At 39.3% G+C, this 24,399-nt stretch overlaps 5 protein-coding genes, 1 long non-coding RNA gene and 1 other non-coding gene across 10 annotated transcripts; 4 read left to right on the forward strand and 3 right to left on the reverse strand.

Annotated features, from left to right (window-relative positions):
- Positions 1-1,101: 1,101 nt before the first annotated feature.
- On the reverse strand, positions 1,102-2,933 carry LOC130500021 (uncharacterized protein At3g43530-like). The gene is made up of 4 exons (XM_056994709.1): positions 2,874-2,933; positions 1,826-2,419; positions 1,465-1,632; positions 1,102-1,359 (listed from the first exon to the last, which is right to left on the reverse strand). The coding sequence occupies exons 1-4, from the start codon at positions 2,931-2,933 to the stop codon at positions 1,102-1,104; spliced, it is 1,080 nt and encodes a 359-aa protein (XP_056850689.1).
- A 3,110-nt stretch (positions 2,934-6,043) lies between these two features.
- Positions 6,044-7,500, forward strand: LOC108824056 (mitochondrial import inner membrane translocase subunit TIM22-3). The gene is made up of 5 exons (XM_018597390.2): positions 6,044-6,326; positions 6,644-6,708; positions 6,814-6,886; positions 6,968-7,021; positions 7,147-7,500. The coding sequence occupies exons 1-5, from the start codon at positions 6,125-6,127 to the stop codon at positions 7,398-7,400; spliced, it is 648 nt and encodes a 215-aa protein (XP_018452892.1). The 5' UTR covers positions 6,044-6,124; the 3' UTR covers positions 7,401-7,500.
- Positions 7,501-7,874: 374 nt separating this feature from the next.
- TRNAA-AGC (transfer RNA alanine (anticodon AGC)) lies at positions 7,875-7,947 on the forward strand. The gene has a single exon. It is a non-coding gene; the product is annotated as a tRNA-Ala (tRNA).
- Positions 7,948-8,281: 334 nt separating this feature from the next.
- Positions 8,282-10,710, reverse strand: LOC108826879 (beta-1,2-xylosyltransferase). Its single transcript, XM_018600222.2, is given in 4 exon segments — positions 8,282-8,992; positions 9,492-9,721; positions 9,839-9,988; positions 10,074-10,710. Coding segments are annotated over 4 exon segments (1,446 nt in total). The 5' UTR covers positions 10,620-10,710; the 3' UTR covers positions 8,282-8,472.
- Positions 10,711-10,879: 169 nt separating this feature from the next.
- On the forward strand, positions 10,880-14,120 carry LOC108827705 (protein GAMETE EXPRESSED 1). Of its 3 annotated transcripts, none has more exons than XM_018601178.2 (5): positions 10,880-10,976; positions 11,730-12,326; positions 12,398-13,299; positions 13,383-13,527; positions 13,618-14,120. In XM_018601178.2, exons 2-5 carry the CDS (start codon positions 11,839-11,841, stop codon positions 13,871-13,873), a joined length of 1,791 nt encoding a protein of 596 aa, XP_018456680.1. In that variant the 5' UTR covers positions 10,880-10,976; positions 11,730-11,838; the 3' UTR covers positions 13,874-14,120. The 3 variants fall into 3 exon arrangements, with proteins under 3 accessions (XP_018456680.1, XP_018456681.1, XP_056849744.1); XM_018601179.2 differs by having other exon boundaries at positions 10,885-10,976; positions 11,737-12,326; XM_056993764.1 differs by lacking the exon at positions 10,880-10,976 and having other exon boundaries at positions 11,010-12,326.
- A 121-nt stretch (positions 14,121-14,241) lies between these two features.
- On the reverse strand, positions 14,242-23,687 carry LOC108827704 (glycerophosphodiester phosphodiesterase GDPDL4). Of its 2 annotated transcripts, XM_018601177.2 has the most exons (9): positions 23,409-23,687; positions 23,025-23,318; positions 22,086-22,201; positions 16,163-16,661; positions 16,046-16,084; positions 15,680-15,964; positions 15,397-15,542; positions 14,826-15,315; positions 14,242-14,737 (listed from the first exon to the last, which is right to left on the reverse strand). In XM_018601177.2, exons 1-9 carry the CDS (start codon positions 23,548-23,550, stop codon positions 14,442-14,444), a joined length of 2,307 nt encoding a protein of 768 aa, XP_018456679.1. In that variant the 5' UTR covers positions 23,551-23,687; the 3' UTR covers positions 14,242-14,441. The 2 variants fall into 2 exon arrangements, with proteins under 2 accessions (XP_018456679.1, XP_056849743.1); XM_056993763.1 differs by lacking the exons at positions 14,242-14,737; positions 14,826-15,315; positions 15,397-15,542; ... (2 more) ...; positions 16,163-16,661; positions 23,409-23,687 and adding an exon at positions 16,739-22,021 and having other exon boundaries at positions 23,025-23,048.
- Positions 16,572-22,201, forward strand: LOC130499572 (uncharacterized). The gene is made up of 2 exons (XR_008938448.1): positions 16,572-16,708; positions 22,056-22,201. It is a non-coding gene; the product is annotated as an uncharacterized LOC130499572 (long non-coding RNA).
- Positions 23,688-24,399: the final 712 nt, after the last annotated feature.

Consider the following 24,399-nt stretch of genomic DNA (forward strand, 5'->3'; position numbering starts at 1 on the left):
CACTAAGTTGCAAGTGAAACTTACTAAAGTTTCCCTATTCTCCCTCCTTCACGATCTACGAAATATCATAAATTCACGAAGTTACACTAAGTTGCAAGTGAAACTTACTAAAGTTTCCCTATTCTCCCTCCTTCACGATCTACGAAATATCATAAATTCACGAAGTTACACTAAGTTGCAAGTGAAACTTACTAAAGTTTCCCTATTCTCCCAATATATAACATAAGTCTTAAATACCAGTCTTCAACATCAAACAAGAAAGTCACGGGAATTTAAAAGTCATACAGACCGAATAATTCGAGTTCATCCACATTAAAACAACCACATACTGGGAATTCACTCCGTCTTCTTACCTACTTTTTTTTTGTCTTCGGCTTCTTCTTAGCCGCCGCCTTCTTCTTACCTGCTGCCTTCTTCTTACCTGCTGCCTTAGCTGCTGCCTTCTTCTTAGCTGCTGCCTTCTTCTTAGCTGCTGCCTCCTTCTCAGCTTCTGCCTCCTTCGCTGCTCCCTTGCTTCTTAGCTGAATGGGACTCCTCACAGTTTCACCAACCAACTTAACCTTTTTCACAGGAACTGTTTCTTTCCCATCATCTTTTCTCGACCTCTTTTTTTTCGTGTTTACAGACATTAATTTTTTTTCGACCTCCGCAGCATGTGCATACATCTCCGCATCATCATCATCCAAGTCAACATCACCATATTCCCTCTGTACATCCTTTGAAATTTCGAGAATGGCATCTTCAACATTATTGTCCTCTTCCTCCGGCTCGTTATTGTCACCACCATCCTCTTCCTCCGGCTCGTTATTGTCACCACCATCCTCTTCCTCCGGCTCGTTATTGTCACTACCATCCTCTTCTTCCGACTCACCATCACCATCATCTTGGACCGCCGGATTGTCACTTCCGGGAACACTCAACCTAAGACTTTTCACTTCCTCTTCTAGCAGACCTAGCTGCGTAGACAATAAAGTGACTTTTTCATTCACTCCCTTCATAGCATCTCGAACTGCATCTCTGACTGCATTCATAAGCCGACCTTCCATAGCTTTTAAAGCCTCAGTTCCATGAGTAGTTCCACTAACCTCCACCGAATCAACATTAGCCTGACCAGATTGCATTATTCGATGGTCCTCCGATAGGATTGGTGGGACCTTCAATCTGACCTGTGCGAGACGCTAAATCCATGCGGAACTGTTCTTCAAAGAAAACTTGTTTCTTCCCTTTCCGTATTATCTTCGTCCAACCATCAACTGCTGCATCATCGGCGTCATCGGCCCAACAACTCTCCTTGTCCATTCCTATGGTTTCCAGAAGTTCCTCCTCAGCTGCTGTTGCTACCAAGATACTCTCAATATCCTGTGGTAAAAACACAAAAATACTAATTACTTTAGTTTCACCAAGTTTTCATAAGTCTCATAAGTCCCTTCTCCTCAATTCGACTCCACATAAAACATCAATTACCTTTGTATTATTACCAAGTTTATCGTTCACAGCTTTCAGACTGAATTCCTTGGTTCCACTTTTCCGTTTGTACTGCATCTTGCACATCCGCGGGCAACTACTATTTGCACCATTCACATCTTCTCGGAAATGGTTCCTCAAGCTTGGAATTGCCTCAAAGGCCAACAACTACCAACACACAACAAAAAGACATTAACATCAATTAAACAACTATGTTGAAGAGAGCTTGAGAATACCTCCAGAGGGATAGGAAAGCTTGTAAAAACCCAACTCGTCGGCGCAAGCCCGTCGCATTTTTCCAAAAAGGTAGAGACATCCTTCAAGTTATGTTCGAATGCATACCGCCCCAAGGGAACGTTACACACGCATCTAGGTCATCAACAACACTCAGGAAGAAACTGTCCACAGGTGATGCTCCCTCACCACTCTTTCGGCCTCCGACAAGGATGCTGGCTAAGAAGAACAGAACGGCCATCTTCTTACGATCCTCAGATGGCTTTGATTTCATCGCCGACATCTGCTTCTCCAGGTCAGCGTATGTTACCCTTTTTCCTCCAAAATACTTGTTCATGAATGTTGTACCACCCAACCTCTCATGGTTGGGGGGATACTCATGGCAGTATAGTCCAGAAATGAGTCCTAATTCTCTGAGAGAATATCGGATTGCGACGCCATTAACGACAAACCATAACTCATGCTTCTTCGCAACACAAGCTGATCGCAAAACGAGAACCCACATTCCCATCCACTTCTGCTTTCGGTTTTTAATATGGAAGAAATGCTGGAATTGTGGGTGCTCTATGAACCATTCCACCTCCTTCGCTTTCAGGATCGTTTGAATAGTTCTTATCGCCGAGTCAATGTAACATTTTCCTGAAAGCTTTAAAGACTTTTGATATTGGCTTGAAGGAAAGTGTAGTTTCGGTAGCATGCCCTTTTCTTCGTCATCTACAACCTGCACTCAAGTGAGAACCGGATCACGTACGACATCTTACAACCATCAACATATAGTTTCACAAACTTCGACTTAGTTCATCAATCACTAACTCTAAATTCCACTTAGTTTTCCACACTTATCTAATCTTTCAAATCATCTATGTAAAAGTTTTCAATTTCAATACTTACCGAATCATCTGCATGCGACTCAGTTTCATGATGTCGTCCAAATAGAATTATCTCCCTTTCATCAGCTTCTTCGTCGTTTCTTCGGGGCTCTATTTCGTCTCCGACTTCCTTCTCTTTTTCTCCTTCGTCTCCGACTTCCTTCTCTTCATCTCCTTCGTCCCCGGCTTCCTTCTCTTTTTCTCCTTCGTCTCCGACTTCCTTCTCTTTTTCTCCTTCGTCTACGACTTCCTTCTCTTTTTCTCCTTCGTCTACTTCTCTTGATTCCTCCCCTTCATTTTTCTTACTTGATTCTTCCTCTTCCCCTTTTCCATTTCCACTGGCATTGTCTTCGCTTTCATTTGCATCTCTGGGACTTTGGTCGGTTCCTGGAAGTAGGGGTGGGCATTTCGGTTTAGTTTCGGGTTCGGTTTGGGTTCGGTTTGGTTTGGGTAATTTGGGTTTTATAAAACTCAAACCAATTAAAACCAAAGTAGCTTTGATTTGGGTTCGGTTTGGGTTTAATTCGGTTCGGTTTGGTTTAGATTTAGTTCGGTTTACATTATTATGGTCTAGTTTGGTTCGGTGTAGTTTGAGTTGGTTATAAAATATGAAGGCATCAGTTTTATACTTTTATTAAAAAATTATCAACTCATAAATAATAGAGTGAGAACATAAAAACTTATGCTACATGATTTTGTATATAATAGTATTATTTGAATCGTATTTATAATTTTTTTTTAAGATATGGAAATTATGAAAAAATGAAAAGGAAACTTTAACTAAAATTTACAATATGTTAATACATATATATATATATTCTCTTATAATATATATATATATATATTGGATTATCGGTTTGGTTCGGTTTGGTTCGGTTTAAATCCAAACCAAACCAAACCGTTCGGGTTGAGTAAAACATGAACCAATTGGATTACATAAAAGCACGGTTTGGTTTGGTTCGGTTTAACTTCGGTTTGGTTGGTTTGGTTCGGTTTGGTTTGGGTTTTTTGCCCACCCCTACCTGGAAGGCCGACAGGTTTCTCGATAATCCTTGGGTTTGCTTCATCTCCTACTACACTACTCGAGCCGTCTTCTTTTGCCTTCGTAACGTCTGGATTCATCATGATTTGTGTTTTTGATTGTCGATTGAGGATTCGAATTGAGTAGGGTTTTCAGATAAGTCGAATTGAGTTACTTTTAGTGAGAGACGGTGTCTTTTCAATCAACCAATATGGGGAGAGAGGGGAAACATATTAGGGAATTCAATTTCTGGAAGTGGATATCCGATTTGTTTGGGTCGGTTCTGGGCCCGGGTTTGGATAGTCCTAGGTAGAGTTGTAATTATTGAAGTTTCTCTTGGTTTCGTTGTCTTTTTATAAATTTTCGTGTAAAAATAAAGATAAATGAATTTCTAAATCCGGGCAGTTTCGGGCATGAGTATCTCAGCTCTTTTTTTTTCGGGCAGGAGTACCTGAGCGTTTGATTCGTTTTAGCTTCTTTTTCTTTCTGTTCATAGCTAATGGGCTTTGGGGCCCACTCATCAGTTTCTAGCAGAGCATATCATCAAGTGATATTCTCACATGTTCTCTAATCATATCTTCTTTCTTTTCTTTTATTTTTTCTCTAAATACCATTTGCGAAATGTAGTATTAACATGACTATTTAAAATAATTATAGAATTTTTAAAATATTGGAAATGTTATTTAGATATGTCTTCACGCAAATGCTACTTTTCTTTTTCTTTTTAATAAATGAGTGGATATGAATGCATGACAACACATGTTAAAGTTAGATATGATATTTAGAAGTTTGAAATTTCTTGAAGATGTGTAGAACCCACAAGAAAGTTAGAATGATAAAAAGATCCAAAAGTGGTGATTTTCTTATTTTTTTTTGTATATTGTCATTATTCATGTGTAATTTAAATATCATTGTTTAACCCTTTTGACAATTATTATATGTTTTTGAGGCCAAAATTTTCAAACTAGAATTGTTCATATTATAACATAAAAATGTCACTATCATCTCGGTGCCTACTCTTTTCCTTTTAGTTGCTTAAAATCTTGTACTCCTATTTCTTTAACATAGAAATCGACCTTTTCTCCTAATTAAAAATTATTGTTTAATTATTCTCCCGCCTGAAAGTTTTTGTTGATCTAACAAAGGGGATGTGGGTATCTACTGCCTACTGGTTGCGGTAATACGCATCGTAATGGAATTTGCTATGCGCAGGATATGTACTATCTGGGTCAACAAGGACGGTGCAGCTATTCTTCTGTTTATACATTCTTTTTTTGGCTCAACGACAATTTTTCATTAACCAATTGTGAATACATAATTATAACTTCAAAATTTTAAACTCAACATACAACCAACAAGATCTACTAACATCTAGAAACATTGAATCAAAACTGGAACGGATCCTAGACTACCCAATCTAATTCATCGGTGTATTTTTCACCACAATGAAATGAGTTCATCTCACGACTCCAAAGAAACCATCTCTTTTATCCCTACTTAGACCAAATGAGACAACAATTCTAAAAAACTCGACAATAACAAAGCTAAAACCAGATTACAAATCAGTTCACGACATTGAACTCCTAAGGATTAGAGTGACAGACCCGGCCCAACATCTCATCGCCTTCCGGCACAAATCTGGTGAGAAAACACGATACATGAATTCGTATCCGAATCCGATCCGAAAACCCAAGTAGAAATAGAAAAATACTCGAAAATATTAAATTATGAAAGATTGAATATCTGAACCTAAACAAGTAATATCCGAACCAGGATAGATATCCGAATATATTTATATTTAACCTTATATTTCTAGTTTACATCTTTCATTTTGTTTAAAATATTTATATTGATATTACACATACTCTAAAATCATATAATATACATATAATTACAAACAAAATGATTTAGTGTTCACTTAAAATACATATAAAATTTTTTGTTTCATGTATTAACAAAAGTTATATCCAAAATTTTAAGATAATAACCAAATTAGTGTTTTTTTTGGACAACAACCAAATTAGTATTTTTTTTTTTGAAATAGTATCTTCAAATCTATTAATCATTGAATCTATTAAAAATAAAAATAATATTAGTTAGGTAAAAGTTATATTTTTATTATAAGAAACTTTTAAATAAAAGTTTTATTTTTTATTTTAAAATCTAAATATTCGAATCCGACCCATAATAACTAAACCCAAAGTAAAAATACTCGAATCGAATCTGACCTGAGATACAGAAATATCTAGTGGCTATGCTTAAAGATAAGAGCCGGACTGAAAAGAAAAAGTAAAGGGTTAACGTTATAAAACGTATAAAATAGAGAGGGCTTATACATAAATACGAGGAGTCCTTGCCTACTGTCTAGTAGGCTCTTCGTAGGGACAATGTAGCTTTATTTTAGGCCCAATAGATGCCCATTAAAACTGTTTGGCTAGAGGTCGAAAAGTAAACCAGAACAAAATTTGGAAGATTAGGTAGAAAAGAAAGAAAGCGAAGGAAACAAACTGTATCTCTCCAGGCTTCAGCTTCAGCTATGGCGGCCGAGAATCCTCCTTCAAGCGCTGTAGACTTCGACACGAGTCCCGATTCCGGTTCAAACCACAACCCAAACGCTAATGATTTGACCAATCAAGACTCTTCCAACGCACTGACACTCCCTTCCACCGCCGTTTGTCTCGGCCGTTTCGCCGGAGATGCTGCTGGCGGCGCCGTCATGGGCTCTATATTCGGCTATGGTGAATCTTTTCTCTTCACTTCGTCATGTGCTCCTTGTAAATGATTCTCTACAATAGGTTCTTGATGAGTATAGCATAGCTTTTCTATACAAGAACTGTTACTCTTACTTTATTATTTATTCTTCTTTAGCTTCATTGGTTGGCTCTAACAAACAATGGTGTAGCTTTTTCACGAGAGAGTTAGCTTTATGTTTGACTTTGTTAACGACTTGGATTTGGTCCCTGGAGAATCAGTTTATGTGCTTGTAACTTTTTTTTTCTGATTTGAACCATTATAATAAGGTCACTGAGATAACTTATAAATTGGCGTGTTTCAGGTTCTGGATTGTTTAAGAAGAAAGGATTTAAGGGATCATTTGCTGATGCGGGTCAGTCTGCAAAGGTGCCTAAATTTCTAAATCTTTTTTTAAATTTGATGATTACGTGGCTCTTGTTATTGCTAAATCCTTAAGGAAGCCAGCTGAATAGATTGTTGTTTTCTTGCTAGAATTTTGCAATTTTATCTGGAGTGCACAGTTTGGTTGTCTGTCTTCTCAAGAAACTGCGAGGGAAAGATGATGGTCAGACAGAGACTCTTTTAATGTTTCTCTCTCCTTATCTGCGCATACATAAGTCTAATTGATCTCTATTTTTTTTTGCAGCCATTAACGTTGGAATTGCTGGATGCTGCACTGGCCTTGCTCTTAGTTACCCCGGTTAGTACTTCTCATTTGAGCTATGCTTTCCAGAAATAGAAGTATAGAACTTCATATAGAACTAGAGAGCAAAAAATATAAATGTATAGCTTAACTACATAGATGATCGTGTGTGTTGCATGCAGGTGCACCACAAGCAATGCTACAGAGCTGTGTCACTTTTGGTGCCTTTTCTTTCATCCTCGAAGGACTTAACAAAAGGGAAACAGCTTTAGCTCACTCTGTCTACTTGAGACATGATGATCAAACCAGAAGTCTGAGAGATGATTTACCACTCTCTTTGGCTCTCCCCATCCATGAAGAGATCAAAGGAGCTTTCTCTTCTTTCTGCAAATCTTTAACTAAGCCCAAGAAGCTCGGCTTTCCCAGCTCACGTTGATTCAAGTTTTTGTTTTAATCCAACTACTTCCTTTTTGTAGATGTTAAAAGAACAGATGAAAACAAGAATCATGTTTCAAAAGTTTTCCATTCTATGTGCTCTCCAATGTGTTTTAGAATGGCCTTTGTCAATTACCTAACAAATGAACTTCTGGATCACGTTTCACATTCCCATCTCACTTTTGTTTAATCTTATTCGAAATCATTCACTAAAAGCAACATGGTATTACTATTACCAAAGTAATGGCGGTTAATGGGTGATAAAGGTGTTAACTACGAAACTGTGCCAACGATTCTGGTTCGCAGCCTCAACACTATTACCGACTGATCAATGTGTATTACAAGGATTGTAATGGATTCATCAGCCACCATGGAAACCTCAAGGACCTTATCACTCCTTTGAGCCACTGCACTACCTTAACCTGCCCATTCTAATGCATTGGACTAAATGAATCATGCTTGAAGAGATATCAATGGGGATGTAGCTCAGATGGTAGAGCGCTCGCTTAGCATGCGAGAGGTACGGGGATCGATACCCCGCATCTCCAAAATATTTAACATTATTCATTTTTCCCAAATCATGCACAGTTTTTATATTATTTTGATAGTTGTTACTTAGCTTGTTTACTATTACTTCATTATCAAATTTGTCTGTTAGAAATATCTTAGTGTATAGGGTCACAAAAGTATAAAATGCACATATTAAAACAGAAATATCTTGGGAAAAAGAAGATTATATCATTTAAAACAAGGTATGTGCTAGACAAACATAGCCTAGTTACAGTAATTCAGAGCTTTGTAAAAAATTATACTCAAAACCTTCTGCCAAGTTACAACAGGCTTCTACTCATGATCAGCTTAAAATCAGTATTAGACCCTTAATACAGACCAAAAATCAGTATTTGACCCTCACAGGTCAAAAAAGCATGTTTGCTACACAAAGCAAAAGCTAATTTACACTAGTTAGACATAATCATATCAAAGCATTCCGTCGCCAAGGTTCGAACTTGCCGACTCACCGGAGACTGGAACGCACTCACTATTCCGGGTTCCATTCTTTTTCTTTTCCTTTCTCAGCAGCCAAGACTCTTCATTATCTCCTTTAGCTTCTCAATGACAGCCAATGGATCAGCCCGAGAATTCGCCAGATGCATCGCATGATACTCCAAACCTTTCCACTTCGCTATAAGCTCGAAATGAGGTCTCTGAAACTCCACGCTCACAATCTCAAATATCGTTGTGTTTGGAGTCGCAGATACAATGTGAGTCAGTCCCGCTCCGTGAGCTCCGATGATCACTGACGCGTCTTGGATGGCTCGGACTTGATCTCTCATCGACATGTGCGCAAACAATCCATTCACAAGGTTAATCCCGCATTTCGTAAGACCAGTGGAGCCAGACGCGACCCAGTGGTGCAACGACTCGAACACCTCTTCCTCGTTGATGAGCCGAGACTGGACTTTACCGCCGTGACGAGGGTGCGCTAAGTAATCTTCACGGCGGACAAAGAGAACGTTGTGAAGAGGAGATGATGATGATGATGAAGATTCCGATGAGCGGTGTCTGTTGAGGGGAAACCCGAAAGCTGATCTATTGGAGAGAAGATCCCACATCAGATATATGATGGGGACATAAGTAATATATAAGTGACTTGGGTCACACCACTTAAAACCAGAAGATCCCACATCGGATATATGATGGGGACATAAGTAATATATAAGTGACTTGGGTCACACCACTAATTGCCAATTGGTTTTAAGTGGAAGCCCAAGAAACTTATCATGGTATCAGAGCCGGCCCAATACTCTGACCCTTTAATCCGGCCCAGACAGTGGCCCGATCAACCCATTAGCTGATGGCCCAGAGAAGGCTCAGTTCTTCGAGATAGCTAGAAAAAAACATTATCTCGGAGGGGTATGATGGATTCTGCGAGATTGATGTTATACGCACCATTATCTCGAGGGAGGGTATTGGAGAGAAGATCCCACATCGGATATATGATGGGGACATAAGTAATATATAAGTGACTTGGGTCACACCACTAATTGCCAATTGGTTTTAAGTGGAAGCCCAAGAAACTTATCATGATCTGATCATTTCACCAAACTCTCAGAGCCTTGCGGTCTTTTTAGCATCCGGGTTTTGCCAAAGACTCTGAGCTGATTCTCCGTTGCAGTCTATATCTTCCGACAAGCCCTTGAAAAGAGCGGTTTCGTATCCCAATGGTGAAAGAACCGCGTGACGGAAACAAACCGGTTTACTGAAATTCTTAGCGTATCTGATTCCGGAAAACAAAGCTGTCCATGTTTCTTCTAGCTGCGTCTGCATTAAAAAGGGTTTCACAACTTAAAACCATAAACCAAGAGGCAAAATCAAACCCTAAAACTAAAACGTGAACTACAAGTTTGGGGGAAATGAAACTGGTATGAGCATATATACCGTGCAGTGTCCATCGATGAAAACAACGTGTGGTCGGTTAGGTAAACCGGCGACTCTAGAGGAAACAAAAGCGCTGTACCAATCTGTCACGGTATGGAACATATTCGCATACTCGAATCGAGTGACTAGCAAAGTCGGTTCCTCCACCCACTAGAAACCAATCAAAAACCAAACCAAAACAAAACATCAACTCAACAAGGTTTCAAGATCAATGAGACAGCAAAGAAGCACGAACCTCTTCACAAACGAAACCTTCGGTGCCACCAACAACACGAATCGAAGCTACCAAATCCCTCATTGTATGTCTATCGATACCACCTTCTTTAATATACTCATTAAGCATCTCCTCATCCACCAGCCGCCGCGAAACCACGCGGTTTCTCTTGGATGAGACATCATCTTCCGCCACCTCAAACGCGGCTTCGTGAAACTCGGGAAGCTCGACCTCCTCGTTCCTCCCCATGACATCCTCGAGCTTCTCGCCTCCTCTCGACATCACGATCCGATCGGGAACCATCCTCAGATTCCTCCCCTCGCATACCGAGCTCTGTAGCGTCTCGCTGTAGAAGCATCGGAACCAGCTTTCTTCTCCTCTGAGGTAAGAAGGTAAGATCGGCCACGGCTTCTGAGTCGATGAACGGTTGTTGACGGTGACGTGAAATCGCAGTGGGAGATTTGGATTTGGCTCATGAGAGGACGAGTGGAAAGCGAAGTAGATGCAGAGGAAGAGAGAGTTGAGGAGTAGCATGTAGAGGATTATCTTCAGTATCCGCTTACTCATCTCTCTCTCTCTCCTTCGCTTGATTTGCGGATTGAGTTCTATTAAATTCTTTTCAGGAGATACAACTGGACTTTCTATTTTTAGATTCACATCGGTTTCTCTCACTCGATTCTGAAGAAGAAACAACAAAAAAAAATAAACGCCGGTGGAAGATTCAGTATAGATCTATTTTATTGAACCGGACCGAACCGAAAAATTAAGTTTAACCGGAAATAAAACCAAACGTTCGCGAAACGTTTCCTTCTCTTTTTGTCAAACGCGTTCAGTTACTTTTTAAAATAAAAAAATTTCAGTCTCTCTTTAACTCATTTTCCTACAAATCGCCGACTCAAAATATCTGCAGTTTCTCTCGTCTCGGTAAGCCTTGCTTAATCTTGTATTTGCTTACTACTCTCTATTCCTTTGTTACTTATGAGAACTTGTTATCAAGTAAGAAATGTTTGTTTGAAATTATGTATACAAACTGTATTTGTATAAAGAGGAAAAAAAAGTATTGTTGACTAATAAAATTGCTTTATCGTGTTTATCTTTGTACACAGTTTGTTGGTTTCGCCACTCTGTAATGGAATTGAGTGGCATAATTAACGTAGAAATTCTTCTGATTCAAAGTAATATGACTATTTTTAGATTTTTCTTCTAAAAATCTGTTGTTCTTCTCCCTAATTTCCTCTGAATCTAAGCATTCATGAAATGTATTTCTTTTTTTTTTAATTGTAATTTTCTTATTTTATTGAGAGAAATGATCTAGTTTTCCTGTGTTTGTGTTTAAGATTATTCTTCGTTCTTTAATTTCTTGTTTCTATTTGTTTTTGTTGTTTAAATTTATTGATACGACTTAAAATGCATGTACTAATCTCAGGAAGAAAAAAACGAAAAGGAAAATAGATACAGATTTTTTACCAAAAAAATGAAAAGGAAAGTAGATACAGATTATTCCTTTATTTTTCAAAGACGTTTCTCTTAACCTGAACGAGGGATTTAATGTGTTTTATTTTTATCCTTTTTAGTGTACAGATTATTTGTTAATAATCCTTTTTTAATCTTGTTAACTTTATTCACAAAAAAAAAACTCAATGAATTTCTTTTTTTTTCTTTCGCTTGCGCTCTAAGTTTCCAGATTCTCAGAACGTAACAACAGTTCGACTCTTTTATCGCCGTGGGGTATATATCAATAACACATCTCCTCGAGAAGAAGAAGATTTAACACACAGGAGGAAGAATGGTTTGCTTTAACAGAAGATATCTTCTGTATCTATTGATCATTTTTTTAGTTTCTCCAATAAAATGCCACAGTTGGGGATGGTTCTCTTCTTCTTCTTCTTCTTCTGGAGAAAACACAAACCCTTCTCCTTCCTCTCGGTCTCTTAAATCCAACGCCGAGTTCTCCATAGAAGTTTTCAGTGACCAGAAGGCGGTTCAAGTCCTCGAAGACGCTAAAAACAAGCTAGTAGGTCCAAACAGCTGCTGGCAAAACGCGTATGGTTACCTCATGAGTGGTTGCAAGGGCATGGTTGCCACTGAAGAACAGAGGAAGAGATTTGCTTGGCATCTAAGCGATTGCTTCCAGAAAGAATCAGGAAGACCAGATTTTCCCGCTTGTAATGATAAACAAACAATGATGAGTTGTCTCAAGAAGCTTGATGATCATGAGCATAAGATCTATCTCGAGTTCATGCTTGAGACCAACACCATCTGCCAACAATTACAGTAAGTGTTTTTAGTTTTGTCTTTTTTTTTGGATTGTGTAATTATCTGAATTGTTTTTCTTTGTGTGGCAGGAGTCATGCACTCAAGAATGAGATAGAGAGGCTTGTGAATGATTTAAAGAGATCAGCACAGAACACAGAGGAGAAACTAGATATCCTAGAGAGTAAATCAGATGATATACTGCATAGCACTAGCAAGATTCATGAATCTGTAGGGTCGATAGATGTTGTGGTTAATAACGTGGCTCACAAGACAAACACTATAGGAACTCAAATGAGTGGTTTGTCGCAACAAACAAGAGATATCTATCAAGAACAGAAGAGCATTACTGAGTCACAGTTGGCGTTAAAGGAAGGTCAAGAGAAGATGGGAGAAGCCATGAGAGTTGGAATGGAGACGTTCAATGATTCTGTCACTGACGTCAAGGAAGGTGTTGATAGGTTGAAGAACGACACAAAGCAGATCGGTGGGAAGATAAATTTACTTGGAGAGAAGATGACTGAGAAGATGACTGCTTTGGAGAATCAAACGAGTATCATCGGAACTATGACCAACAGTACTTTAGATAATCAGCAGAAGCTTTTGGAAGGACAATCTGTGGCTATCGATAGTATACAGTCTCTTAACCAGTTTCAGAGCGAGGCACTGCAAGAGAGTAGGAGTACGCTGCAGCGTTTCGCGGAGTTCAGTCAGGAGCAACAAGAAGATCTTGCAAGGCGACAAGAAGAGCTTCAGAAGGTGCATGATCACCTGTTTGAGAATTCAAAATCAATGCTGGCGGCACAGGAAGCGTTTGAGGCGAAACAGGCAAGCATGTTTGTAGCTTTGGATAAGCTGTTTGCTTTGCACAATGCGATGCTTTTGGAGTCAAGGGTGATCAAAGCTTTCTTCATCTACTTCTTGTCCATCTTTGTCATTTACATGTTTACAAGTACAAAGCAAACTTATACCATAAGGCCAAGGCTTTACATTGGTAAGCATCACTACTCCAATCTCTCTTTCTCATTACCGTAGTTATATGATTATAATAATACTTCTGTTATTTCGTTGATGCAGGTTTGTGTGTTACCTTAGCATTAGAAGTGTCTAGTTTACGTTACGTGAATGATGCAGAACACAGAGCATGGGTTATAAACCTTGTTAGGTCTTTATTCGCGGTTCTTGCTTCAGCTCAGCTTCTTCATGCTGCTTTCACATACAGGTAAAATTTGATCGAACATTCTCAATTTATGAAACAAACCAAAAAAAAACACAGAAGCTGATGTGTTATAGTTTTGACTGTAAATTGCAGGGACTATGAAGTATTAAACCACAACATTCTCTTGAGATTAGTTGATAAGGTTAACAGCATGCAGAGGAAAAGAGATCTCTTGTGGGATGAAGATACGGATAGCGAGGTTGACTGGAATTCTTGGATTGATACAGATATAACTGATGATGATGACAGTCTCGGTGATCCTGATTACAGAATCCCAGAACAGATCAAGGACAATGTGGGTTTCACCTCGCCAGTGACCAAAAGATTATACAATCTCCGTCCACGATAAAACCAGAGAAGAATTATGTGATTGCTGCAGGTCAAAACTACATTTAGTAGTACACTCAAGAGAATGTAATGGTCTAGGGAGACTTCACATTGTCTACAAGAAGAGACGGATGATAAAAAAATGTTATTATCTGTCTCTCTGTTAGTGAGACAAAACCTTTCCTTCAATAGCTTTTACATGTTGCTGCTTGGTGAAAAATGTACCCATCATTCTCCAATACTTGTATTTTATATATTTACCATTGACAACACAAATGGTTACCATATTTACATAATAGTAAAAACATACACTACTTCCAGATTGAAATAGTTTTATGTATTAAAAAAAGAAGATAGAATATCATAAATACTACTACCAACACATAGAAGAGTTTTAAAGAACACTAGAAGTGAATAATGTTACAACAGCATGTTCCAATGATACAAATGAATGTTTTGAAAAGATGACCGAGAGAATATGAACAAACAAAAACCCCAACAGAAACTCATCACTGCAGCGAATCCCAATAACTAGCGGAAGGAAAAAAATAATATCTGAGGACTCAAGTCAACTGATCAGATCAATGTGATCACAGAAGTAGAAGAGAGGCCAGAACCAGAGAAAATGCAGACAGAAGAAGAGATAGAGCGACTCGGGTTTGTCCGTTAGGAGCCTTTTCAGCGGTGGATAAGGGTCCGGGACTGGTTGTTGGGGCTCTGGCTATGACCGGAGGTAGTGGTGGTTCAGTGACATCAGCATCTGTGAAAACCGGGTTTGGTGCTTCAGCTGGAGGTAATGAAGTAGGACTCATAATGGATAAGAGACCAGCTGGCTGAACCGGGCTCATGTAAGGAGGCAGGACTTTCCGTGTCAAGCACATGTTCCCTGAGACAGAACATGACAAAACAAACACAATCAAGATTCTGAAAAGAAACAAAGAACAAAAAAAACATTCTTTTGGTTTTCAGTTTACTTTTGTATCTCGCAGCCGTGAGAGGGAACTCAGTGATGGTTCCATTGATACCAGCTCCAGTAACATGCGAGTTTATCTCAACGGTCGCATCAGACAAGAAATCCCACGGCTGAGAAACGAACTCGTTGCGGAACAGTTCAACGTAAACCGGGAGCTGAAACTTCTGCAGCCTCTCAACTAGATTGGTCTGTCCAGTGGTGAAGCTATCGCTGACTGGGAAGATTGATTGTTTTCTGACCACAACAGCGTCGGCGAACTTCTTTATGTCTTGGATTGCAGAGTCCAGGATGTCTCGGATGGTTTCTTCCACTTGGTATACTGTCTCGTACCGGCTCTGTTTCTTGAAGTCAACCAAGACTGAGCTGTTGGTCGACTGAATCATAACCTTTTTGGTTGTTGTCGTCGCGTTGCTGTAACCAGCTTTGGTGAGTGTATCGAGAACTGCTTTGACAACGTCGAGACCTTGCTTCTCTCTCAGGTATGCTGCATTCTGAATGAAACCAAAACATTCCATTATGACACAATATAAGTCTGGTAGTTTAAGACTTTTAAGGGATGGTAAGTAACTTACTTCAACGCTGATCAAAACACCAGCAAGAGAGCTGGAGTTTTTCGCCAAGTTCAAGAAGTCAGAAAGTGAAACAAGCTTCCCTGAACTTCTCTCCTTGGGATTCCTAAACAAGTTGAAGTCCCTATTGTATGGATTTGTAATTGCAGCTGCAAAACATATGAAGGAACAAAAAAAAGAGCTCTCTTATCTAAAGTCTTACTATCTTGTACAATAGGAGCGTACTTGTTCAATTATAACAACAACTCAGTGTAATTAAAATGCTGAAGAAGACTAAGAAACTTACGTCTCAAGGTCTGAATCTCAGACCAGGTCAGACTAAAGCTGTATAATCCAGAAAGAGGACCGATCTCAGTAACAGTTGCTGAACGGTTTCTGAAAGGGCTTTGGACGATGTTCGTGCTCTCTCCAAGATCAACTGAGTTTAAGCAAAACGGGATCCCATCCAACGACATTTGAACAGAACAGTCGATGATATCAGCACCATCTTTGACGGCCTTTGAATAGGCCAAGTCAGTGCAGCCAGGGTAGTGTCCACTTGCTCCATTTTTGGATATCACAAGAAAATCCACTTTGACATATAGAAGGTGAAGCTTTTATTACCATTAGTTAAATTTGACATTACATTAATAATGTAGCCACTATAACATACCTTGTGTTGAAGCATTACTTCCAAGATGGGAGAAGCAGTCTGAGGATTGAAAAAAAAAATGAAAAAAAATAATGATTTCACTTGTAGATGTTATATAGAAGAAGTCATTTTACTTACCAACAGCAGAAGATGCAGTTAATGGAAAATCAGAGAGAAAGCCATCCACAGAGAAGTCTCCGTTGTCCATGAAGGATAAGTACTCAGCCAATGGATCAAAACTGTAGTTGTACGCCATATCAAAATCATTTGCAAAGCCTGATGCGTATACTTCTAACCCTGCTTTATGAGCATCTTGAACAAATGATGTATGTGGAAGCAAGTACTGGTCTTGGAGCGGCCATATGTAAGACTTTGGAACAAGAACGCCTGAAGCAAACGTCTTGATGAAAGTTAGGTTTCCCATGAGAGTCTCATAGGTTTGATTAGTTGACACCTCGACATCGTTTTTCTCGAGGAAACGGAACACAAACTTTGGCCCTTTTTTACCAAAGCGGCCACCGATGTTCTGTAGGAAATTCACCTCAGGGGAAGAGAGATAGTTAATAGTCACAGTTTTGGGGACTGACAGCAGAAACTTGCTTATGCTCAGGTTATGTTGCGCATAGAACGCGTCGTGCTGAATAAAAAAGAGCAGGCCTGTTAGAGTGTTACTGACATAAGAAGGTGATAGAGTTTTGATATAGATTTGTAACGAAAACTCAATCCCAGTGTATATTACTCGTAATCAATAAGAGAAATACAGATTACAACTCAGAATCTGGATCTGAGAAATCGCTGGCCTCACCCAGACGATCTTCTCCAAGTTTCACAACTCAACCCAAATTCTAAGCTATCTCTAACTGACAAACCTCCAACGGCTAAATACCATTCAAACTCAGAGTTAGAAAGACTCTAACTCAAAACAAGTATTACTTATTCCAAAGACTCTAAATGAAAACAAGTATCTCTTATTTGAACTATCTTCACTTCTCCCTCCTTAACGTTCTTCCACGCTTCTCTCCTCTGCTCCTCTACGAACAAAGACTCTGTCAAGCTTATCATTACCCCCTCCTTTAACACTCAGCTTGCCCTCAAGCTGGTAAGAAGGAAACTGCTTCCTGAATTCACGAACGTCCATCCAAGTTGCTGCCTCAGCTGGAATACCGTGCCATTTAACAAGAACCTGCAACTGACCAACGTCATTGTAACGTGAATCCAGTATCTCCTCTGGCGATAATACCAGCTCCTCATCATCGATGTTCAACTCCGGTAGCGGCAAGACCACATGATGCTTCCCCACCACTGCCTTAAGCTGAGATACATGAAACACAGGGTGAATCTTGGATGAAGTAGGCAATTGCAGTCGATACGCTGCCTTTCCAATCCTCTCCTCCACTTTGTAAGGACCGAAATACTTCGCAGAAAGCTTCTGACACACACGACGAGCCACTGATTGCTGTCTATAGGGACGAAGCTTCAAGAAGACCATCGTGCCCACTTCGAACTCCACATCCCGACGATGCTTATCTGCGTTATTCTTCATTAACTGCTGCGCATGAATAAGTTGATGTTTCACATCTTCCAACATAGCATCACGTTCCAGAAGCATTGACTCCAAATCACCATTCTCTGTAGAGCCTTGTTCATAACGAAGTAAACCCGGAGGATCACGACCATATACCACACGAAATGGTGTTGTATGCAACGATGTGTGATAAGACGTGTTATACCATAACTCTGCCCAACTCAAAAACTTCGACCACGTACGAGGATGACTGGACGCAAAGCAGCGTAGATACGTCTCTAAACACCGGTTCAGAACCTCTGTTTGACCGTCTGTCTGTGGGTGAAACGACGTACTGAACTTGAGCTTTGTTTCTGCCAAACGAAATAACTCCTTCCAGAATTGGCTGAGGAACACCTTATCTCTATCTGAAACAATAGACTTTGGAAAACCATGAAGACGAACTATCTCTGCCACGAAACGCTTTGCTACCTCAGCCGCCGTGAACGGATGTTTCAGAAGCATGAAGTGGCTGTACTTACTGAGACGATCAACAACCACTAGTATCACATTGTTACCATACGACATCGGCAGGCCCTCAATAAAATCCATAGACAAATCCTCCCAAATCTGATCTGGAATTGGTAATGGCTGGAGAAGTCCTGCTGGAGATAACGTAGAGTACTTATGCGTTTGACAAATCTGACAAGCTGCAACATGTTGCTGCACTGCGCGAAACAAACCCTCCCAATGAAACCATAACTGAATTCTTTTGACTGTCTTTAGAACGCCCGAATGTCCTCCTGCTATACCATCATGACACTCTGCTAAAATAAGAGGTATCATCGTGGAAGTTTTTGGTATCACCAAACGACCTTTGTACCAGAGCTTATCATCACCAACTGTCAACCCCGCTTTCACAGTATTACCTTCTTTAATCAAACGAATTGTATCTTGAATGGCAATATCATCTGCTATCTCTTGATACAATTCCTTCAATTGCAAGGCTGATGGAGTAGTCAACGCGAACAATGCTGAACTTGAAATAAGCTCCCCTGAATGATCTATCCGTGATAACCCATCTGCAGCTGCATTCTCACTCCCAGGCTTAAACAGAATATCAAATTCATATCCTAACAGTTTTACGAGCCACTTCTGATACTCCATACTGACCTCACGCTGTTCCAGCAAATATTTAAGACTTCTCTGATCTGTGTGCACCACAAACCGACGTCCCAATAGGTAGTGTTTCCATTTGCGAATTGCCAACACCACTGCCATAAGTTCCCTCTCATAAATTGGTTTTTGTTGTTCACGAGCTGACAATCCATGACTAAAGTATGCAATAGGACGTTTGTTCTGCATCAACACTGCTCCAATACCAAACCCCGATGCATCAGTTTCGACCACAAAAGGCTGAGTAAAATCGGGCAACGCTAATACCGGAGCTTCTAACATCTTTGCTTTTAGCTTGTCAAATACTTCTTGTGTTGCCGATGACCATAAGAACTGCTCTTTCTTTAATAAATCCGTTAATGGTCTCGCCAACGACCCATAGCTTTGAATGAAGCGACGGTAGTACCCTGTAAGACCCAAGAACCCTCGCAACTGCTTGACATTCTTTGGTGTTGGCCATAACCGCATCGCCTCTGTTTTTGCACTATCCGTAGCAACCCCCTTTTCTGATATCACATGGCCCAAATACTCTACACTCTTCTGACCAAAAACACATTTCTTCTTATTAGCATATAGTTGATGTTGCTCCAGTATGGACAGCGCTAGTTGTAAATGTTTAGCATGTTCTTCAAGACTGGAGCTGTATACCAAAATGTCGTCAAAAAACACCAATATAAACTTGTTCAGGTACGGACGGAATATCTCGTTCATTAAAGCTTGAAATGACGCCGGTGCATTTGTCAATCCAAACGGCATAACCAAGAATTCATAGTGTCCATCATGTGTTCGGAATGCAGTCTTCTCTACATCCTCTTGCTGCATTCGAATCTGATGATAACCAGAGGTAAGATCCAGCTTCGAGAATATCATAGCACCATGTAGCTGATCCAACAGTTGGTCTATTAATGGAATTGGAAACTTATCCGCAACTGTAACCTGATTCAATGCTCGATAGTCCACACAGAAACGCCACGACTTGTCTTTCTTCTTGACTAATAAAACTGGACTAGAATACGGACTTCGACTGGCTCTTATGATACCTTTCTGTAACATATCCTGAACCAATGTAGTCATAGCTTCCTGATGAGCTTGTGGATAGCGATATGGACGTACACTGACAGGAGAAGTACCCGGCTTCAGTAAGATTTGATGTTCAATATCACGCCTTGGTGGTAAACCTCCAGGCATATCAAATACTTTTGAGAAGCCTTCTAACACACAAGAAATTTCAATGGGAGTTATCTCACAAGAGGTCGCACTAACGTTGTGAGTGTATAACCAACGGCCCGCAACATCTTGCATCGCATCATAACAGACCGGAAAGAGTGATTGCAGAGCGTTGGTGGGTAAGTGGAGGTCACTTTCTCCTCGTAGTTTGACTCTCTCCTTACCCCACACGAAACTCCATTCTTGTTTTTCCCAATCTATTTCACAAAGACCAAGCTTTCGGAGCCACTGTACTCCTAAAACCAGGTCAACTCCACTGAGTTCTAAAGCAATACAGTCGACTACAAACTCCAGACCTTGTATATGCAGTGGAACTTGTGTACAAACACCCAAGCCTTGCACTATTATGCCTGTGCCTAGTAACACTTGTAGCTTTGTATTTGTGATTGTCGGTAAATGAGCTTTCTTGATGAATGTAGGAGCAATGAAATTATGTGTGGCCCCGCTATCAATCAGAATAGTCATGGTATGGTTGCCAACTCTTCCGCGCACTTTCATCGTTGTAGGTGAATCCATTCCTAAAAATGAGAACAATGAAATCTGCATCAACTGAGAACCAGTAGTGTCTTGTATCGCTTCTTCTTCATCTTGCGTACACTCTCCTAACTCAACTTCCGAACCATTGATCAATGTGAATACTTGCAATATAGGATTCCCACACAAGTGACCTTTAAACCATTTCGCTTTACATTTGAAGCAGAGTTTCAAACGTTTTAACTCAGCCAGTTCCTCTGGTGTCAAATCTAGTCTTGGACGAGCTACTGTAGCCGCTGTAAGCTTCTCTGTAGCAGCTGTCTTTAGTTTATCAAGATGTTGGTCACCACCCGACGGTTTGGCTCTACTCCATGAACTGTTATTCTTTGTAGACGACTGCTCTGGTTGTGATTTTCCAGCTAACAATCTACAGAACATACTCGACTCCATCTTTACCACTGCAGCGATATGATTCCTTAGTCCTTTTGGTTCTTTCATTCGGATGACTTCTTTCATTTCTGGCTTTAACCCTGTATAAAACCGACTGACCAAGTTATCTTCATCAATGCCCTTAACCACGTTGATCAACTCTTCAAACTCCCTCACATACGTCTGCACTGAGTCCGTTTGCTTCAATGCTGACAACCTGTTTCGCGGCTCATCGTCTTTTGATTCTGCAAAACGATCTAGCATCCTCTGTTTGAACTGATTCCAGCTAAGGAATGGTTCTTCTTCATTCTCCCATGTATACCAGTTACCAACAGCTCCTGTCAAACTCAATGCTACCATTTCAACCTTCTGTTGATCATCATAACGAGCTGCCCTGAAATATCTTTCCACTCTCGAGATCCAACCATACGGAAGCGATCCATCAAACACAGGTAACTCAATTTTTTTCAAGAGACTATCGCGATTCGCAAACGAGTTCTGATTAGTCCGATAACCTAACTCATCTGATCCAGGTTCGTTCCGAGGAAAAGTAAACGGTACCTGAGTCACCGGAGTCGATGACGTTGCCACAGCCTTTCCTTTATCTCCGATCATGTGCGATTCGAGTCTATTCAAGATCTGAATCACCGCTGAAAGTTCCTTCTCAACTGAACCGATCCGATTATTCATCTCGTCGTTCGAATTCGTCAACCTCTTCCAACCTCCGCTAATCACCTCGACCTGATTCTGCAGCTCCGCGACTGTGTTGTCGATCGAGTTGATCCGATCGTCGACTTCGTCGGTAAACGCCATCGCCAGAACACCGAGCTCACGCACCAATTGATAGAGTTTTGATATAGATTTGTAACGAAAACTCAATCCCAGTGTATATTACTCGTAATCAATAAGAGAAATACAGATTACAACTCAGAATCTGGATCTGAGAAATCGCTGGCCTCACCCAGACGATCTTCTCCAAGTTTCACAACTCAACCCAAATTCTAAGCTATCTCTAACTGACAAACCTCCAACGGCTAAATACCATTCAAACTCAGAGTTAGAAAGACTCTAACTCAAAACAAGTATTACTTATTCCAAAGACTCTAAATGAAAACAAGTATCTCTTATTTGAACTATCTTCACTTCTCCCTCCTTAACGTTCTTCCACGCTTCTCTCCTCTGCTCCTCTACGAACAAAGACTCTGTCAAGCTTATCAGAAGGAAACAAAACTTACTTGACACAAGAATTACCTGAACATTTAACCAAAAGCTGTTGGGTTTCAACTGCATAGCGATATCTTGTACTGTTGAAATGCCGTACTGGTTGTTGTCGAATGCATCTGACCGTGATAGTATTCCTCGTATCACTGCACAGTTTTGGAAAAAAGATTTGTACAACCAATGTGACTAACGAAGGAACAGCAGCATGAAAATATGATATAACAACATCAAAGGATTCTATACACTTTTATCCCAATTCTTAACCGGTTTATAATGGATCGAGTCGGTATTCTATTTGGAAAATGTCATTGTATGACAACTAAAAGTAATGATTATGGTGTTAACTACATAACATGTGTTAGTTGATACATGTGTGGTATATAAACCATATACAGTTTGTTTGGTTGATGATGCATTAGTATTGTCTAGATGTGTGATCATGGCCTATATTTGGTATAGATGACAATCAATGTTCCAAATTCAAAAAATATACATATTGAGATCAGATAAAATTTAACCATGAAACATATTTATATAAACCAACAATCAACATAAGACATTGCTAAAACTAGAATCATTAATAATTTTATATTGATAAACGGCCTATATTTGGTATAGCTTGTATAGCTGACAATCAACATAAGACATTGCTAAAACTAGAATCATTAATATTTTGTCTAGATGTTTGATCATGGCCTATATTTGGAATATCTGACATTCCAATCAATTTTCCAAAAAGTCAAAATATACATATTTGGTATATTAGAAAAAAAAATTTGGACCATAAAACATATTATAAACCAATAATCTCTAATATACGAAATTGCTAGAACTAGAATCCAATAGTCCAAACTCCAATGGATTAGAATAGACACCCAAACAGTTCCTCCTAGTGACAGTGATACATAGCAGTAAAAAGACAAGACAAAACAGGAACAAAGATGTCTGAAAGTGATTTGTCGAACTTACAGAAAACGGGTTTGAGATCCTTCAAGGTGAAATCAATGGTGAACCAATCTTGAGTAGGGACTCCATTAAGAAGGTAAGAGTTTTTCCGTTTAGGGTAAGCATCTTGGATACTAGAAGCATTCATCATTTTTACATCAGGGAAGCAAATCCCAACTCCATCTTTGGTGAGCTGCACATCACACCAGAGAACAGCATCGGGCACACTTGTCTGAGATACGATACTGTAAGCATCGACGCTTGAATCAGGTAATAACCCAGAAAACCCACCACGAGCTATGATAAGAGGAGCAGATCCTACACAAACATCAAGAAAGAGGTGGTAATCAAGAAAATGGATCAAAGTTAGAAAAAGAAAAGTCTATGAAACTGGATCGAGGAGCTTACCAGTGAGTGTCTGCCATGGAGATTTAGATCTTTGAGCAAGGAGTTGAGTAGGTAGAAAGTGGATCAAGATGAGAGCAGAGAGTAGAAACTTGGAAGCTCTTGACCCAGGCATTGATGGTTTGTCTCGCATGTGTGCTGTCATCTGGTGAACCTGAGTTATCCAGGCGGCGACTTCACCAACTTCGTTCTTCTCGGAGAACGAACGAGATTTGCTTTGCTGTGAGGAAGAAGAGAGAGAAGAGAGAACAGAAGTAAAAGAGCTTTTTGGGTTTGTGGGATTCTTCAACTATTTTATATGATAGTTATTTATTTAAAATTGGTAAACAAAAAGACCTTCCTACTTTTCTTTTTTTTTCTTTTTTTTTTTGACACTTTCCACTTAAAAAGGAAAAATAAAATAAAACATCAACTAAAAATAAGTTTAAATGTCTATCTAGCTGGCAACCAAATTTTAGTTTTATTAAACACGAAAAACGTATCTTATTATCATGGCCTCTATTATTATTACAACCAAAAATCTCTGTTTATATTTCAAATAGAATCAATGTTGGTCGTAAAACGATCAACGCCCACTGACGATTACAATATTAAAGCTGTTAATTTTTTTCTCAAAAAGTATGAATTTTATGTTATTATTTTGGAAGAAAAACTTTTATCTAAAAAACATTTAAGTTCGTGAATTATTATATACTTTCTCCGGTTTGTAAAAAAATATCATTATAACATATTTTAACATAGATTAATTTTAAAATATATATTTTATTTTATTTAGCTTACAATTAACTAAAAATAATTTAAATAAAATATAGCTATTTAGAAATAAAAGATCAGTATATAAAGTCACTTTAAAATAAAAATTTTAAATAATAGAAAAAATTTAGAATGTTATTTTTATGAAACTGAAAAAGTAGTGATAGATTGTGATCATATTTTTTTTGTCAACGGTTTTCTTATATGTTTAATAGAGATTTATGTTTTGTATTTTATTGCG

The sequence above is a fragment of the Raphanus sativus genome, chromosome 9 (genome assembly GCF_000801105.2).
Source record: "Raphanus sativus cultivar WK10039 chromosome 9, ASM80110v3, whole genome shotgun sequence".
Lineage (NCBI taxonomy): Eukaryota > Viridiplantae > Streptophyta > Magnoliopsida > Brassicales > Brassicaceae > Raphanus > Raphanus sativus.

Excerpts from the sequence above, each read along its gene's own strand:
- LOC130500021 (XM_056994709.1), bottom strand. The coding sequence starts at position 2,933 with ATGCAAATGAAAGCGAAGACAATGCCAGTGGAAATGGAAAAGGGGAAG. Across the intron at positions 2,420-2,873 it reads AGGGGAAGAGGAAGAATCAA|GTTGTAGATGACGAAGAAAA; the intron begins GTAAGAAAAATG and ends ACTTGAGTGCAG. Across the intron at positions 1,360-1,464 it reads AACTTGGTAATAATACAAAG|GATATTGAGAGTATCTTGGT; the intron begins GTAATTGATGTT and ends TTTTTACCACAG.
- LOC108824056 (XM_018597390.2), top strand. The coding sequence starts at position 6,125 with ATGGCGGCCGAGAATCCTCCTTCAAGCGCTGTAGACTTCGACACGAGT. Across the intron at positions 6,327-6,643 it reads GGGCTCTATATTCGGCTATG|GTTCTGGATTGTTTAAGAAG; the intron begins GTGAATCTTTTC and ends GGCGTGTTTCAG. Across the intron at positions 7,022-7,146 it reads CCTTGCTCTTAGTTACCCCG|GTGCACCACAAGCAATGCTA; the intron begins GTTAGTACTTCT and ends TGTTGCATGCAG.
- LOC108827705 (XM_018601178.2), top strand. The coding sequence starts at position 11,839 with ATGGTTTGCTTTAACAGAAGATATCTTCTGTATCTATTGATCATTTTT. Across the intron at positions 12,327-12,397 it reads ACCATCTGCCAACAATTACA|GAGTCATGCACTCAAGAATG; the intron begins GTAAGTGTTTTT and ends TTTGTGTGGCAG. Across the intron at positions 13,528-13,617 it reads CATGCTGCTTTCACATACAG|GGACTATGAAGTATTAAACC; the intron begins GTAAAATTTGAT and ends TGTAAATTGCAG.
- LOC108827704 (XM_056993763.1), bottom strand. The coding sequence starts at position 21,647 with ATGGCGTTTACCGACGAAGTCGACGATCGGATCAACTCGATCGACAAC.